A 17,713-nucleotide genomic window follows, 5' to 3' on the forward strand; every position below is an offset into this window, starting at 1 on the left:
CAAATTTTTAATACAATCACAAGAAAAAGAACAGAAACAAATACCAGATTTTCTTGTAACAACTACAAAACTAATTTTTGTTTTGTAATTATCGTAAAAAAATGTCAATAATTAAGAACTGTGTAGTATCCCTCGGCGCTGCCACAGGTGTTGCTAAGAACAAATTGAAGAGAAAATAACATTTCAAGGTTTTGAATGGCTTTTGAAACTTTTGAAATGACTTTCGTATCGGGGACCATCTGAAACATTCATTTCCTTGACCCTTTGAGTCACGTAACTAAAAGGGTTAATTATTAATATCAAACAAGATTGATGAATATCCGCAAAATCCTATTGCATGCATCAAATAACTTGTTGCCCAAACTGAACGGTAAACGAAATCTCGAAAAATGGGTTAGACCCCTCTTGACTGTGGCGGCATTCAGTGGGGGAAATAAATGGACTGCAAAACCCCGAAAGAGAAAGAGACAGAGAGAGAGAGAGAGAGAGAGAGAGAGAATTAAATAGCTGAGAGGAAGAGGGTAAGGGAGTAAGTAAGCGCGAGAGACGATCCTAGGCTACGGGCATGGAGGACCATGGGGAGTCGTAACTCGTAAGCGTGATTGATAGATACACGGGTAGATGCTGATGCCTGTGTAAGCCACGAAAAAGTACGAGATGGGGATGGAGGGTGTGACCCAGGCGACGTTTGGCCGAGCACCAGACTGACTCCTAATAGACTCGCGTCCTGCCCGTATAGACATATGAACTCCGCTCTAAACCCACTCCGCCTAAGCTGTGGGGGGTTCCCCTTGCAATCCCTGGCATGATAATTGACCGAAAATAACCCCTAGAGACAATTCGCGGACTCCCCCGACGCCCCTGCATCTGTTCGCCCATTCGTTTGTTCGCTTTACGTCCCCCCACCCCATCCCCTGGCCACCCGAGGAAAGTCGTCATACGCCGCTTGCGTCCGCTGAGACCTCGTTTCCGAACCGCTGTCAATCGTTTCTAGTCAAAACAAGTGAACCGCGCAATCATTGAGTCATTATCGCCGCCACTCACTACAGCCTATAAATTTTACATACAACGGCGAGAGGAGACGCTTCAATTGAGAAGATTGCGCATGCGTGAGCTTCGTCGTCATTTCACGCAGGCTGACCACCTGAAGCTTCAACTGTCAACCACGGTCTATTGAGGTTGTGTAAGTGATGCGAATTGTTTTAGGTTAAGCACATCTCAAATACTTCACGTAGTAATTCGAAAAAGTTTGGCTAACTTTTATTGTTAATTTAGCGATGACTGACTGTTGGTGAACTGACTACTGCTAGAAATTAGAATCACACCAACTTCATTTCAATTCGCCACTTGACCGCGGTGGGGAGTTCGACATCTCGTACCTTATTTTGAGTAAGTTGGCAAAATGGTGTCGCGGTACGTTCTTCGTTACTCGGCCGTCTTACAATAAGTTTAGTATTTCTTCTCGGTAGACAAGAATTTATGAATAAAGCGAGAAAATATTAGACAATCGGTATACATATTAGGTGTGAGTAAACCGAGTGCCGGTGATGTCATGTTTACCGTTAAAAACAATTATAGTGTATGTACAAAAGTTTTGTACAGGCTAATGAAGGTTGATTGAACCATAAGTTTAACAAAAACTCGTCAATTATTAATTACACAGTTAAAGTATCAACACATGTATAATTTTGCAAAATAAAACACTTATCACTGACAGTGAGTTTTCCTTGATAATAAGAGTAGTGTATCTTTCAACACCGGCTAGGAAAGTTCGATTTTCAAAGCCTGTGAAAAGTGCGCAAAATGCCCCATGTCCGAACAGTGCGGGAAAACAACATTGGTGCATGCGCATAATTGAAAGGCTATATTTTATACCCTAGGGCTTTCTTTGGCGCATCTGCACTTTCGAATAACTCGATTTTACGCACTATGTCATTGAGCGTAAATTATATAACCTCGATTTTAAGCGCTCTCAGTGGCATGGCACCATAGAGCTTACAAATCAAACTCTCTTTCACAGGTATTGCAGAAAAATAGCGTATCTCACACGAGTGGATGAGCGATATCTGACTCGGTTGATTACCAAACTCCACACTCGTCAGAAATCGCCTACTTCTCGCACTTGTAACCCAATGGTGTTGGCCGTGTGTTATCATTTTAGTACACAATAAAGCTACATAATATATTTCTTACATGTTACAATAATAATTCATGTGTGCCACAGAGCCCTAACCGAACCTTTTGTGTTTCATTGAGCAAGGAGTCGAAATATTAACTTTACGTGCAATTTTCTCCATGCGTCAAATTACCGTAAGCCATTGTTCTATGCTGATACTACGCTGTGTGCCATTGTTCGCGCCTGGTGTGCTCTCTATAGCTTTCAAGGCCAAGCGCTATTTGATTAGTTTTTAATTATAGCACTCGCCGCGAGAGGGCAGGTCTGAAACCTTTTAATAACGACGAGCGCATACGATTAGATCAGATAAGTTTCGGCAGCGCGCGAGCACGGACTGGTTCGTCATTAGTTCGCGGTCCATAATTCGCCACATCGTCCCTCGGACGATCCCTTCATTTGAGCCGCTCTCTATTAAGGTAATTCCTTTTATTTTGGCCTCTCTCTATTCTACTAAAATTAATAACTCTCCGACATTTCTAAACAAATAAAATTGTATAATATGAAACGGCGTAAAATCAACGTTTCCATTTCACCCTTTTCGTCCTTCAACAATAACCCGAATGAAAGGAATGGAAGTTAAATTAATCGCTGACCATGTTACATGTAATTTAATTAATGAATGAGGTTAAGGATTTTAGCGGAATCCAACGTAATTAAGGGCACCGCGGTGTCATTGATAACCGTAACCGTATACAAAACGATCGATGGAAGAGATAAAAGCGAGTGACTCTTACAAAGAGCATAAAAAATATAGCATATCCACGTAGCTGTTATTATACATCCACGCGTTACGTTTTACCGCACGAGTTTGAAATTTAAACTTTCCCAACCCCCCGACGATTCGTCGGGTCATCTTTAAACACAAATGTCGCGGCCCCATTAAATCAAACATATTTAACCATTTCGGGGCGCCGCGGGGATGCAAATGAACATATTATGCATATTGCATGACGACGGCCTAACGCTCCTCCTCTCTCCGCTCCGCTCATCTCTTCTTACCCCTGACCTCGTCGCCCTCCCGCGTTTGAGAATTACAGCCCCACAATGGCGTGTCGCGAATCTTCTCATCAATCTAATGACCTCTGTCCACTCGAACTCGCGTTTTACCACCCCTACGAAGAGGTGGAGAGGCTTACTGCTCGACGGTGTGCTTGTCGTGTACACATACACGCATCGTGCAGATACGAATTTCCAGGTATTTGTGACTTGCATGTATACGTGGACGTGGATTTGTACTCACATAAGAGATATAGATAAGTACTACAACACGATAGGATAGATAGTCACTCTCACTAATTTCTCTGACGAATAACTATTGGGTACACTTAACAACGAGTACGTGTATAAGTACGAGCCAGACTCGCAGATCAAAGGAAGATAATAAATTATCCCTCTCCACAAACTTATCTCAATGTACGTAGCGTGAAACCTTCATCAAGAGTTTCTTGCTGTGGTTTCTATACAGACCTTATACCTGTTTTCATTTTTGACCATTTTCAACATTTTTGTAACTGTTGTGAAATTTCACCGATAAATTTAGCATTTGTAAGCTATGGAAAATATCCATTTCTCTAAAAGGTGGAAGGAGTCATTCGCATCTATCTTGATACAAAAGACATGAAATTTGGTAATGCAGTCACTTTTTTGACGCCACTCCAAGTAATGGTAATATTACCCAAAAAATTGCAACAGTGTAATAACTGCAATGTGCAATGCGCGTAAATCATTAAGAGAAACTTATACATTCGATTCTCGTCCGAAATAGAAAACATTTTTAACTTTTGTCAAACTTTCAAGTGTTTCCTACCAGTCTTGCCTTGCATCGCAATAAATCCTGTTTGGATGGTAGCACTAATTGAGAATCAACGATATGGAACAAGTTTTTCAACCGACCCTTGATTTTTTTAGGCGGACTGCAATATAGCTGGATAGCTCAAAAGTTATGAAAATAATCATGCATGCGAAGTAAAATTCCAGGCGTGTAAAAAGCAGCTAGATTATGTTTTGAACCCGTTAAAGATGTTACTTCATAATCTGTCAATATTAACATTTAGTCAAGTGTAGTTGTATATTTGAATCTAAGAAATTATTATTTACCCGACATAGAATGTAAAGTGACAATCTGAATTGGTATTTGCAGCTTTTAACGTTAGTCTCCCAAAAACGTAGAAACCTTAACAAATGACAATATTAGCACTCAATCTATGTAATCCTACTAAACATTGTCCCGAGAAGAATATCGGCAACATCTCGTCGCTCATCATTTCGTAAATTTAATGCACTACATTATCAGATTTTGATTGTGCATGCTAACAAGTGTTAATACCACGTACCACATAAGTGAAGTGCTGGGCTAAACTTGTGCAAGGTTGTTTAAACTGGCAAATAGAAAAGTAATAGAAACCACTACTAACGGTGCATTGACTGCGAAGGGGTGGCCTGCAATTACAGATTTTGAGGGACAGATGCTCGCCCGGCAGTCAGAAGATTAAAACAAGTAATCAAAGCTCCGGTACGTCCCGTTTCCCCCTTTTCCCCATCGTCGGGAATCCCCACTCTCGGCACGTCAGTCCCTCCTCGTAGATTATACGACGTCGTTTTCGCTGCTTTCCAGCTACCCCGGCAAAGGATGAACCACCTCGAGAATCGGTCGAGGACGCGCCGCCAACCCTCGGAGAGGGGAAACGGGAACTCGATCAGTCAGTGGCCTTATCGTCTAAGGAGCTATCGCCTGGCCAATAATTAGACGGTCACTTCAGTGGAGCACTAAATTTTACTGTAGAATATTTTTAACGAAAATTCTCAATTGATGTGGTATTTAAAATGGGTTGGTTGAGACGTTATACTATCAGGTGTAGAAACTAATTTCTTGCTCTTTGCTTCCTCGGTCTGGAAAACCATTTTAAATGAGAACATCTACCGATTTCTTTGTAATTTTCAAGCTGTCACATTTATCTTTTCAAAGCACTATATGAATTAATGGAGCGAGTAACATAAGCTTCATATGCACGATGGCCATTAGAAGTATACTCGGCATTGCAAAATACTGCATTTTCTGCGCGTACCAGCTAAAACAGATGGCCCCTAAATTCGGCGAAATGGTTCGCTCTGCTTTTCGTAAAAGTTCAGTGATCGACTCATACGACTTGGAAAAAAAGCATTGTTTTTTTAGCTGGAATAACATGAAAGGAATACAATGCTAAATATGCTCGTTATCAAGGGCTATCGTGCATACACCTGTTTTGGAGGTTACGTTACTCGCTGCTCACACAGTGTTTTGAAACCTATCCATCGGCACTTGAAAATCACAAAAGCATCCGTTGATTGTAATCCATAATGGTTTTCAAGATCGGCGAAAAAAAGGTAAACATTGATCCATACGTCTACATAATATATTGTCAAATAGCTATTGGAATGGTTAGGATCTGGATCTATAAGTATCACCGTTGCGGTGATCGAATTGTTATAGCTGATTGGATGAATCTGGGAGGAAGTAACCGTAGATACTCCTACTTTACTTTCGTGAATCTTGGGGTCGGGTGAACGTGGAACGCCTGAGAAAGTCGCATCTTCGCGACCCCACGTAAAAAGTCGAATAAGACGTGAAATAGCTGAGACGCGAGGGGGGCTACAAGGATAAGGATATAAGGATAAGATGAGCCGTTTATCCCTGGTGTCGCTTTTCCGTCCTCGCCTCATCCCCCGGCCATCAAACCAAGACTACCACCGGAGAACGAAAACCGCCTCTCTATTTAGCTCAAGCAAGCCGCCAACCCCATTTCAACTACCCTCGTTTTCTTCGATGTGTATACCTGTGTATCCGTATATAGGCTTTGTTTTTTAAGTTTATTATACGGATCTCGCGTTTAAGGTATGGCCCCAAACTGTCTACACATTCATTCGTGTATGTATAGGTAGGTGACAACGCCTGCAGGCAATGACTGGAAAGTCACATGTCGTATTGATCTTGTGGTTACAGAATCAACGCTGATAACTTTATACACTTCGTGTATATTGCGAGGATAAAATTTATATCCATTTCTTGTGAAGAAATGAAGCCAGAATTTGGAAAATTTCACGAAATGCAGGCTTCGCATTTCGACAACGATGACGCGAAATTGTTTTAACGTTAAATTACGATCGGTCAATTTGCTAGAGCAGCAGTATATCTCTAGATCTATAAGGTCAAACTCGAGTACAGGAAACTGCTTGTATATTCTCGGCAAGCTTGGCGAAAGTATCGACGTGGGGCAATTTATTACGTAGCTTAAGGCGAAATTCCATTCGACGTAAATCTCGAGAGCATTAAAAGCGCACCTTCTACAAACTAATTTGAAATAACGTTGGAGCCAATATCCTTCTTTTTTTCACGCTTACGTAGAATTGAAGACGACCCCACGTGGTATACATCTTACCCTAGGAATAACAACAATCATGTAAAATTATAATTAGTTTTCACATACAAAACTCCGTGAAACAAAACTCAATCTATTTAGTCTATGGACGACTTTGAAATCGGTAATTTATGAAGTACGATACTGACTTTGTGTTTCATAAGTGTTCGTGTAACAGTTACATTGTCACTCCAAAGACTCGGTATTATGTAAACTTGCACAAATTTCGATTTAAATAAATGAGTAAAAACTATTGTAATAAAATCTATAAGTAACGGAAAGTACCATCCGAAACGCAGATAAAAACAATTCAAGTTCACATTTAATATTTGAGAAAGGGACTTTCTATTTACGGGAACGGCCCAGAATATTATCAGGATAAATAGCAGATGGAATTTTCGAAGACGCACATATAATAATAAGTTCCAGTAACGGTAAAGATAAACAGTTCGGAGTTGGCTGTAAATTTGCATCGGTGTAAAAAAAAGCTTGGCGTATCTGAGCATCATCGCCCTTCGGACCACATAAAAGGTATGAAAGTAGCTGGGTGTATAAAAGATTGGGTCATTCGTTGTACTTTACGGGCAAGTAGTCCCTTATGTCGAAAATTTTGAAAATTTGTCTTTGTTAGTTTGAAGTTCTTGCGGCGTTCATCTCGCTCGAAGGGGAGATACTGTTCAGGATATACATCTCGGAAGTCGATGGATCAAATCTAAAATTATTACTGATGTTCATAAGTAATAAATTCTGTTCTACCTACGCAAAGTAAATCGCGAGATACGACCACCTTGCTCGCCCTGCGTGTCTCTCGGTTAAATAATCGACCCTGCATACACGCGTACGCGATGCCGACGTACGTGAAGAAATGGGCTAGCAAATGCTGCGAAGCCAAAAAATGCCAAGCATCAAAAATGAAGTCCTGCAAATGCCAAATCCTCGGAAGTACGTACGTATGTACATGTATCCAATCCATCCGTGCATTCATCTATCGTATCCATAGGACGACTCACAAACCCGTTGTCTTGTTGAAGCTGCTGCACAACGTCAGCCGAGAAAAGGACGAAACTGCAGTTCAAATAAATCTGGATAGAGACATTAAATTGAGACTGGGCGTTTAAACTCTTCGAATTTCTTCAGCTTTTGATGTCCTTGTAACTTATCAAGCGCTGTACAATCAAGATAATAAATGACGGTTAGATAATAAGTATACATAAGATGGTTTTGGATAACTGCAATTTTTTTTTCTTACTGGAACAAGGTCTAACCGTTATTTGTTACCAAATTGAAAATTCTCCCGCAGTATGGGATTTTTAACTCAAGTCTAAGACATGCCTCGTACCATATATGACTCTTTCCCATATGAATTTCGTGTGAAAAAATATACTCCTTCCAGTTTTAATTACCCTTTTTTATAGGTATAATCCTGTAGGTAATTAATTTATCTTGAAAAATAGTTTTCTTTTACATTGGAGTTACCGGAAATTAGATATTAACAAAATCAAGTCACTTTTATCTTTTGTTGTTTGAAAATGGTGAACTGAAGCCGATTTACATGTTATTTGACTAGGAGAAATTTACATGCTGTGATGCATGTCTTACACTTGAACTGAAAATCCTAATATGCTTCGGAAGTATGTTTTGTACGTTAAAAATTAACGTTCAGACCTTGTTCCAGCAAAGTAAAAAATTTTTCCCCAATTTGAAAAAGTTGTATATACGGCCGGCAGGTAGCGTATATCATATAGACATGTTACATGTAATTACGAAGTGGAAAGAGTGCAGATAATCCAGTCCGGACTCCAGTGACTAAATCCTCTATCGCTCCCATCACCATTCACCACAAAGAATCAAATCAACCGGCGAGAGATTGCTCTCTATTCAACCCATACTTCCCCGCCCTCCATCCCCATCCCCTTGCCCCCCCCTGCGCCTGATTGAACCAAACGGGTCGCCCACCCCGCATCCTTCCCCTCATCCCTGCCCCTTTTTCTTCCACCCCCGCAAACCCGCTAGGTGGTCCCAACACGGCGGAACCCCTAAGCTAAGCATGCGTACGTAGGTCTGTACACTCTGTATGGACCTGCAGACATCCCGGGGATTCCGGACGTAATGGGAAGTTAAGCGACTCAAATCTCTGCTAATATGCGGTTGGTTAATGGAGAGCGGCGATCGTTTGAAGTGTCAATTGGAGAAACGATGATCCGCCGACTTATCGAAGCAAGCTTCATTCGTTTTATATTATTTCAATTACAATTATAAAACGTTATTTTTTATAAGTCGGGTATAAAAATAAAATCTGACTAAAGGGTCCAGTAGGGTGAGTATGCAAAAATTACCCCAAAAGCTTTTATGCCTGAAGTAGGAATAAAATGTTTGGCATCCAGAAAAAGAACATTTTCAAAAAGTTTCAAGCCCGAATTCACTTGACCCCAAGGTAAAATTTGGTGTTATTTAGATCTAATTTAATTTCTTGCATTGGAGCTGTCATATTGAAACGATCACACCAGTGAAATCACTTTGCGCTCATCATGCATACGTTTTTTTTTATTCTAGTCAAGCACCGTTTTTTCGTTTCGATTCGTTTCTTCAAAAAAAGGCGTCTTATACAAGGAGGGTCGGACAACAATGTATATTTCTTTAATTATACCATTCAATATTCGAATAGATCTTGAGGTTGCAAGGTTTGTTGTGTCCCTAACTGAAGACTTAAGCGTCTAACTATCCGCTTATCTTTAATCGCACCCCCAAGAGTTCAGTTAGGGACACAACAGATCCTTCAAGCTTCGGATCTATGTGAATAGTGAAGGTGTAATTTAAAATAGATGCATTTTGTTTATTGCACTCAAAATGGCAAAGAAAAATACGACAAATTTTTAGAGCCGAGATTCTCGAAAGTATCAGAGGCGAAAGGTGCTCACACTGCGAGAAAATTTTAGTTCCGGTTACCGCTCAGTCCTTAACTATTTTCATTTTTTACCACAATTGAAAAATATAGTTCTAGGTACAAAATGAAAATTATTTTTGTAGTTGTTACCAGAAAGTCTAGTATCTGTTACTATTCTTTCTCATTATGATCACTGTTGCTATATTTTCTTGTAACTGTTGGGAAAATTTAATGCTTGTGTAACAATAAATTGATGTTAAAGCCTTGGTTAAACTAAAAAAGTAGAGTAACCGAACAAACTGATTTTGCATTGCAATTAACAAAAAAAGATCAACAATAGCGCAAAATGGTTACTTGAACCTCGTTTTTCATCATTCCAACAATAATTAAACAGTTTTTTTTTTAACGAAACCTGTTTTACTGAATTTTTCTAGTTACCATAACAAATAAAATTTACGTCAACAAAATGAAGATATTTCACCAATAGAAAAAAATTGATACTTTATAAAACCAATTACAGCTTCCGTGCGATCCCGTTCGAAGCACCTAAAACTCTGTTATCACTCTTACTAACGTCGGAAAAAGGACGAGCTTTCAAATGGTGAGGTTAAATTGCAATAAAAGTTGGATCGCACCGGAAACAAGCTTTTTCTGCGGAAAATCATGTTTTTTCATGGTTCGTGAGGATCTAGCCAAAAATGGACTCTCTAATTGGAAAGGTCAGACTTTTCTGACATCAAAAACATCTCAGACCACATTTGGTATCCGCGATCAGATTAAGATGAAAAATTTTATGTAAACATTAATGTGTTTGATGTTTAAAAATTGATCAGCGCATTTCTCCGGAACCGTAAGACCTGGAGGTCTGAAACCTGCAGGATTTTTGCATCTTATCGTTAGTAGGTATACGCTACAAGATATTATAGTTTATAAATGAAAATTTTAATTCTGGCTTAGAATCATGTCAATAATTGGTGAATATACCCATTTACACTTATTGCATAGCAATGAGTATGCCCAAAGCATTGAATTGTGTCAGTCAATACATGCTTTAATAACTTTTCATCTTCGAATAAGTTCAATCTTTCAATTCTCCGATATTATTTTTCGACATTTTATATCCGTTAGATAACAATAACGGTTCATACTGAGCCGCTTACTGGGAGAAGTTGACGCGCCTTCACGTTCAGCAACCATTTCTTTTAATACTAAATGAAAAAATACTCTCTATAACCTTTGTCTAGTGTTAACTTCAGAACATATTCTATGTAATAAAATGTAATCGGGAAACCAGGGGTCTTAAAAATAAATTTGAAACATTCAAATTTAGATAAAACAGAACCATTTTCGGGAAAATTTTTTTTGCGATACACTAACTTTAAAATTATTGGCCAAACACATTTGGCAGCTCAATTTAAACCATACATGTTAGCAATAAACCAAAATATTTCCCGTGGAATTCATTGAATTTGCTAATTTCTATCGAACTTCATCGTTTCTTGTACGCAAATATTCGATTAACGCGATTCAAACCAATAAGAGTTGAGATCCGATTAGATAAAAGAATTTCTACATTGATTTTCAATAAGCAACTTACAATTAAACCCTTCTTTAACACTTTGCGGCACAGCGTCTCACATATGAGACACCTTTTTTGAATCGGTTATTCAAGATATACATTCAATTTTTGAGATATCGCTGTCATTTCTTTGCATACTTGGACTTCTGAGACGTCAATGTTGATGGTTTAATAATATATAATATATATAAATTAACGAATTGTTGGAAACGCCTGTTTTTACAGACTAAATCTAATTGTGGAAAGGCTATGGGGACTATAAAAGTGGAACGCGGTATTCTAGGTTTTTTGGGGTTGCTAAAAACGAATCGGACGTTAAAATTACAAAATTCGAAATAGCGGATGTAATATGGAGGACTGAAAATGTAAAACTTGATCCAATTTGCTCGTTTTAGATCCACCGTTCGGAATTTTGTAAATTTCCCAGATCTGACCCCATTTTTTAAATCAGCGACCACGAGAAACCTCATATACCCAGTTTCAAAGAATTTGACTGCAAGGAAAAATGTATGCTTCAAAGGTTTGAGGAGCTTAATAATGCCAGAAGTGAGAACATTGAATATCTGGTATGTGTAGATCTCTTAATATTTATAACTTAAATTCGAAAGACGATTACAAAACAACATACTTGCGTGAAATTCAAATAACGGTTGATGAGGTCTAACTTACTTGTTATCAAACCACAAATAAAATAGGCGAATGTTGAGGATACAGCAAATTTTGTGGTAGGTACCTACATGATTAAAAAGTGTTCCGTGTTTTTTATCACGAAAGTATTATCTTGACTTAAACAGAAGCCGTGGAAGTCATTCAAAATTTGCCTAACTAATATCATCAACCTTGAAAACAGAAAAAAGGGAAATATGTTGACAAAAAAGGAGTACTGAAATGCTGTGCTATGCTTGTACTTTATTCGTATTTCACAAGTGAGTATAAGAAAACCCAGAGCTCCGATTACCCAGCCATTAAAGTACCAAATGATATAGAAAAATAAATTGAAAATATTTTAAACATGGGGTATCTCTTACATTTTATATCAATTACCATCATTCTCATTTCAATTTAATTTTTTATACATAAATATTGTTTCTTACAGTTCCAATGTCTCAGAACACATATTGTGTGTAAATGCATCAGTTTTGCATTCTTACATGTTGCAAACAGTAATTTATCTGAAACGTAGGATCATCACTTACAACGAAAAATTCTGTCCTTCGGGGAAAAATAGACAAAGAAAAAAACAACCGAAGCCACTACGCAGTATTTCTTGCCATATTAGTCTGTTTCTGTAGTCTGCGTAAGTATGACAAAGTTGATTAATTAACGGATTCAAAGTACTGCTTGCTGTCTTTAGGATTAGGCTTAATTGTTTTCGAATCCGGTTGCCAATTGGCAGGGCAAACTTCTCCGTGTTTTTCAACAAACTGAAATGCTTTTATTAACCGCAGTGTTTCATCAACACTTCTGCCAACAGGTAAATCATTTATACTCAGTTGACGCAATACGCCTTCTTTGTCGATGATGAAGAGTCCTCGCAGGGCAACCCCAGCATCTTCGATGAGAACGTTATATTTTGCTGAAATTTGCTTGCTGAAATCGCTCAACAACGGATAACGAAGTCCGCCGAGCCCCCCCTGCTTTCTAGGAGTATTAATCCAGGCCAAATGACTAAAGTGGGAGTCAGTTGACACTCCGATAACTTCTGTATTGAGCGCTTCAAATTCACTCATTCGGTCGCTGAACGCAACTATTTCCGTTGGGCAAACAAACGTGCTGAAACATTGTGGTCGTACTTTCAGGTAAAAGATATTCTGTCTATATGTAAATACAAATACCGCACAGCGCGATAAAACTAATTTCTAGAGAAACAATGTAACAAATATTCGCATTATGGAAATTAGTTGCCATTAATATCAGCTAAATTCTAGCAAAAATGCCAATATATTATCTTCCTACTTGTAAATTATAAACTACTTACAAGTCCAATGGGTAAAAAAACAAGACGACGTATTTTCCTCGATAGTCCTCTAGTTTTATGTCCTTGAAGTCTCCATTGATTACTGCGGTGCCAGTAAATGATGGGGCTGGCTTCTGGATCTGTGGTCCCGACGCATTTAGCAGCCTGGAGCCAACAGTAAAGCTACGGATATTTGCGTTCACTGCGGATTGTGCCAGTCCTTGTTTTACCTGCCAGAGAAAACGTTAGTTTTGACGACACCTTTTAATCACTGATGACTTAGAATAAAATCATTAAACTATACAACAGTATAAATCTAGGTAATTGTTTTCAATTTAACAGCGACTGAAGGATGTTAATATTGTGCAAATTCCCAAATTTGCACAAATCCACATAACATTTCTCTGAAGTATGACCAACAATTACCAGAAATTAGTTGGCGGTAAGAAATTGAGGCTCGAAAATAAGATGGGACTCTCTAGATGCTTGAAGCAACAATAACGTTTGAAAATTAAAAAAATTTGAAACAAGTGTTAATAGTAGTACAATAAATAGTTGAGCCATGGTCCTTCTTACCAAGTGCTTAGCTTGAAGTGAAAGATTTCTGATTAGTCCAGACATCATGAGATTGTTCTTTGATTTACGCTAACGACGACGTCGATACCGCACGGCAGATTGAAAAGTAACGCATAGGCTGATTGACTAATTTTACTGATCGCACGACCGTCGAAATGAGTTAGCGGTTACCGAAGAGGTTATGTAACCAAATTCATACACATTTTAAGATCGGTCTTACTTCCTTAGGCTGACGTCCTATCCATACAGTAGAAAATGACTGAATTTCTTACAAGCTAGTCATAAATTTGCTCGTATGGTGAGCACGGCATCTCTCCTACTTTTTTACATTCTTAACTTATAATCTGGTTTTGTTGCGTTTCATATTCTAATGCCGCGCCGGCCGAGTCATGGTTGGTAGAGGTGTGCCTTACCAGACGGACGGTACTCAATGAATATCACAATGTCACCAAAGAATTTATAGTTTGTCGATAGGGAAGGAAACTAGGGTAGCCACTGTATTATTTGTTATCGACATCCCAGCAGTGTTCCCTATGCTACCGACGGTATTACGTAAATCAAAGATTCGACGTGTAAATACCGTGGTAAATACCTAAATCTGTTTCTTCAAAAACTAAGTAAGTACATGCTTTTGGCGTCAATATAAGGTAGCGCTGCAGAAGCATCAATGTTATTGTTTCCCAACATCATTACGACAAACCTGACATAGACAACAAAACTTAAGGAATAAATCATTCCTCTACGTTTGGAATTGATCGTTATTAAGTGCTCACGACTTTTATATCCATTAAGTATTTCACGTTTATGAGGGTACGTAAAGAATTTTTCTTTTTGAAAACAATGCTCGCCCACTGTTCCCGAGTAATTCAGTGTTGATGTTCATAGTCCAAACAATTTATAACCTTACATTCGGGACGGTGATTTGCTGCAATGCCATAGGGCTGGATTTAATTTATTGCACAAAATAGTGAGACAGTAAATAACTTTACAATTTTGTTTGTCAATGTGGAATTTATGTAGAGTAATGCCATAACTGTGGTCTGATTTACAAATCATTGTATTAAAGTTTCCAACGTCAACATTAGCTAAAAAATTGAGGAAATGGAGCAAACAATTTATAACTAACATAAGTTTGATATTTGTGATTAAAAGTTATCAGTATTAAAATGTAATTATGCCTGCCTTCGTCTTGTGATTGAAGTCATCAAATTTTCACCCTACCTTTCATAAACTCTTATTTTATACTTAAACTCAGTATTTCACACAAAGTATATTAACGCATACTATACAACTATTTTTAAACAATACAGCTATTCTCAAAATGTTATTAAAAAATATGCAATGTTAATATAATGGTTGCTGATTCGTTTCCCCTTTTGCTCCGCACAGGCATTTGCGCCTCCTGGAGACATACCCTATCGGCGGGTGCTGGCAGTAATTATTATTATATTAAGCAGAATTTGGGTTAGTTCCTAGTTTATCTAATGTCGAATAAAAATATCAATACCTTTTAGCCATGTCTCAAAGAAACCATAATACACGCAGTACCGCACAAAGCACTCAGAGTTCTACTAGAAATACCTCATCAATTAAACGATCTACTAGAAACGCCTCGCAAGCCAGTAAAACAAATACCAAAAACACTTCACCAACCAGCCAGAGAACCCAGCAAAATGATGACGATGAATACATGACACAGTCTCAAGCAACTCAAAGCAAAGACCTAACTGCTGAAGAAGAAAATCAGCTAGTCGGAAGCGTGATAAGATATTTATTAGCAGTTGACAGAACTAAGCATGTCATACAAAGACCACAATTGGTTAAAAATGTTTTTGGAACATATAATAAACATTATCGCAAGATTATGACCATAGTTAAAGCCACTTTGACTCAAGTAAGAATGGAAAGAAAAATTCAACAAGTAATTCAATACAGAATTTAGATATGTTTTGGTGAACATTTTTTTATTCTTGTTCTCATTTTTCTAGGTGTTTGGTTTTAATCTGGTAGAATTTGAAACTGGCAAATACATTTTGACAAATGCTATTACAATGAATCCTCCACATCTTTCGTGTCCGGAGAGCGAAAAACCCTGTCGAATTTTGCTGATTTTGGTTCTTGCTCATATTTTTATGTTGGATGGCATATGCAAGGAAGGTTTGTTTTTACTTGCTTGTTAACGTTACTTTCATTGAGCAATTTAATATAGTCAAATGTGGATCAGTCTGTGTGATAATCATACGCGATCTGTGTGTTTACTGTAATTGATGTTTTAGAATTGTTATGGGACTTTTTAAGAAAATTGACAATAATTCCTGCAGACGGTTTTAAGACTCAGATGTTTGGTGATGTACACAAAATAATCACTGTGGTAAGTATAAGTAATAAAAATAATGAAAAAAAATTTTATTCAACTTCTTATACCAATACCAAAGATTCATTTGAAAGGTGTATAATATGTTTATGCATATCCTCAGAAAGTTTTATCTTATTAGCGGTAATGATATACATTATCTCCATCTAAAGATTATAGTATTTTAAACATTTTTTCCGTCAACTAACTTTTATTCTTCTTCTTTATCTAATGTAAATATTATTTCTATTCAGGAATTTGTGAAACAACAGTATTTAAAAATGCCCAAGATAGGATCATCGGATCCACCTGCATATGAGTTTCATTGGGGTGTGCGCGCCGAGGAAGAGGTTTCGAAACGTCATTTGTTGGAATTCGTTTCGAAGGTAAATTTAAATACGCCAAAACACAAAAATATACTCGATTTATTTCTAATATTTGTAAAAAGTCTATTGAAGCTTTATGCATATTTAATATTTATATAACATTAGAAATATTTATTCTAACATTAGACTACGTTTAGTAATGTGAAGGTGATTTCATATTTAATTTCGATTTCTAGATGTATAACGATCGCCCGATCAAAAGCTGGCCTAAACAATTCAATGCCTTGAATGAGTCCGAATGCCAAAGCATAGAGAGTGAAGACGATATCTAAGGTGAACCTATTGCAAAGAGTTTAATAAACTGACATGAAAATTAGGAAATAATGAAGCACTGTACTATTTTTGTAACAAGACTTTTAACCGTGTCCGTCTAATTATTTCTGTATTTTATACTACATACATTAGTGTGCTAAATTTTATGTATTATGGACTTTTTTTTTATTAAACATCTATTGAAACTTTTTGTAACATTAATTTCATGCATCATTATATTCACAATCTTAAATATTGAGTAAAACATTCACATAGATGAAAATTATTATCGGCCAATGCATGTTTCCAATATAAAGTATTTCACTTTCAGAACTCAATCTCAGACAACAGAACATATTTAAAGTTTTTAGACGAATACATGCAGCTGATTCTAACACGTGAGAAAAAAGTGGTTGAGATAAAATTCTAATACTTGTATGGAATACTTTGTGCCTTAAAATGTTTATCGCGAGACAGAAACGAAATTTGTGTTTTAGAGAACTTAACCACTCATTTTTAACATTTCACAGCACATTTTTTGGTGTATAAAGCAGTGTTGATTAGTTTCTGAATATTTGAAAACTAGCTTTATAATTTACCATAAATAAATATCCGTTTGCAGCTGAAACGGATGAACACACTACGTATTCATTATATCTGCAAAAAAATATTTTCTCATTATTATATGCAATTATAATAGATTCGATGGTCTTGCATCGAAATATAGTAATAAAAAGTATGTACCACGTATACTTTTCATATAATGTTTTTTTTTAGTAAAACGCTATTTTTGCTTACTCGTTATAATCAAACACTAATGATAGCAACAATATTTACAAAAGTTATAAATTTGAAAAGTTTAAACATTAAAATCGTCAAAGAATCTATCTTCTAGTATAATTCTCGTTATTTTTTAGTATTCTTTCTTTTTATATCATAGATTGGAGTTTCACAGCGAACGTCTTCTCTTAATTTCTCTTTTCTAACTTCTTTTAATTCACTTTCTATCAGTCCGAACTGGTTTTGTATGTACAGATACTATTTAAATAGATTAAAGTAGTGCAATTGCAAAAACAAAACACAAATTCTGAATTAAAAAAAAAAAAAAAATATGAAATATATATGTGACAGCAAAATGTAGAAAGCAGATATATAT

The 17,713-nt window shown here is 37.2% G+C and overlaps 2 protein-coding genes across 4 annotated transcripts; one reads left to right on the forward strand and one right to left on the reverse strand.

Moving 5' to 3' along the window:
* Nucleotides 1-11,922: 11,922 nt before the first annotated feature.
* Tpx-3 (thioredoxin peroxidase 3) lies at nucleotides 11,923-13,944 on the reverse strand. The gene is made up of 3 exons (XM_046612136.2): nucleotides 13,567-13,944; nucleotides 13,012-13,220; nucleotides 11,923-12,806 (listed from the first exon to the last, which is right to left on the reverse strand). The coding sequence occupies exons 1-3, from the start codon at nucleotides 13,612-13,614 to the stop codon at nucleotides 12,350-12,352; spliced, it is 714 nt and encodes a 237-aa protein (XP_046468092.1). The 5' UTR covers nucleotides 13,615-13,944; the 3' UTR covers nucleotides 11,923-12,349.
* A 277-nt stretch (nucleotides 13,945-14,221) lies between these two features.
* On the forward strand, nucleotides 14,222-16,768 carry LOC124212103 (non-structural maintenance of chromosomes element 3 homolog). 3 transcript variants are annotated; one of them, XM_046611973.2, is made up of 7 exons: nucleotides 14,234-14,376; nucleotides 14,956-15,000; nucleotides 15,081-15,460; nucleotides 15,555-15,723; nucleotides 15,843-15,937; nucleotides 16,174-16,305; nucleotides 16,482-16,768. In XM_046611973.2, the coding sequence occupies exons 3-7, from the start codon at nucleotides 15,083-15,085 to the stop codon at nucleotides 16,575-16,577; spliced, it is 870 nt and encodes a 289-aa protein (XP_046467929.1). In that variant the 5' UTR covers nucleotides 14,234-14,376; nucleotides 14,956-15,000; nucleotides 15,081-15,082; the 3' UTR covers nucleotides 16,578-16,768. The 3 variants fall into 3 exon arrangements, with proteins under 3 accessions (XP_046467852.1, XP_046468015.1, XP_046467929.1); XM_046611896.2 differs by lacking the exon at nucleotides 14,956-15,000 and having other exon boundaries at nucleotides 14,222-14,376; XM_046612059.2 differs by lacking the exon at nucleotides 14,956-15,000 and having other exon boundaries at nucleotides 14,222-14,376; nucleotides 15,888-15,937.
* The last annotated feature ends 945 nt before the right edge of the window (nucleotides 16,769-17,713 follow it).

Source organism: Neodiprion pinetum, chromosome 1 (assembly GCF_021155775.2).
Source record: "Neodiprion pinetum isolate iyNeoPine1 chromosome 1, iyNeoPine1.2, whole genome shotgun sequence".
Classification (NCBI taxonomy): domain Eukaryota; kingdom Metazoa; phylum Arthropoda; class Insecta; order Hymenoptera; family Diprionidae; genus Neodiprion; species Neodiprion pinetum.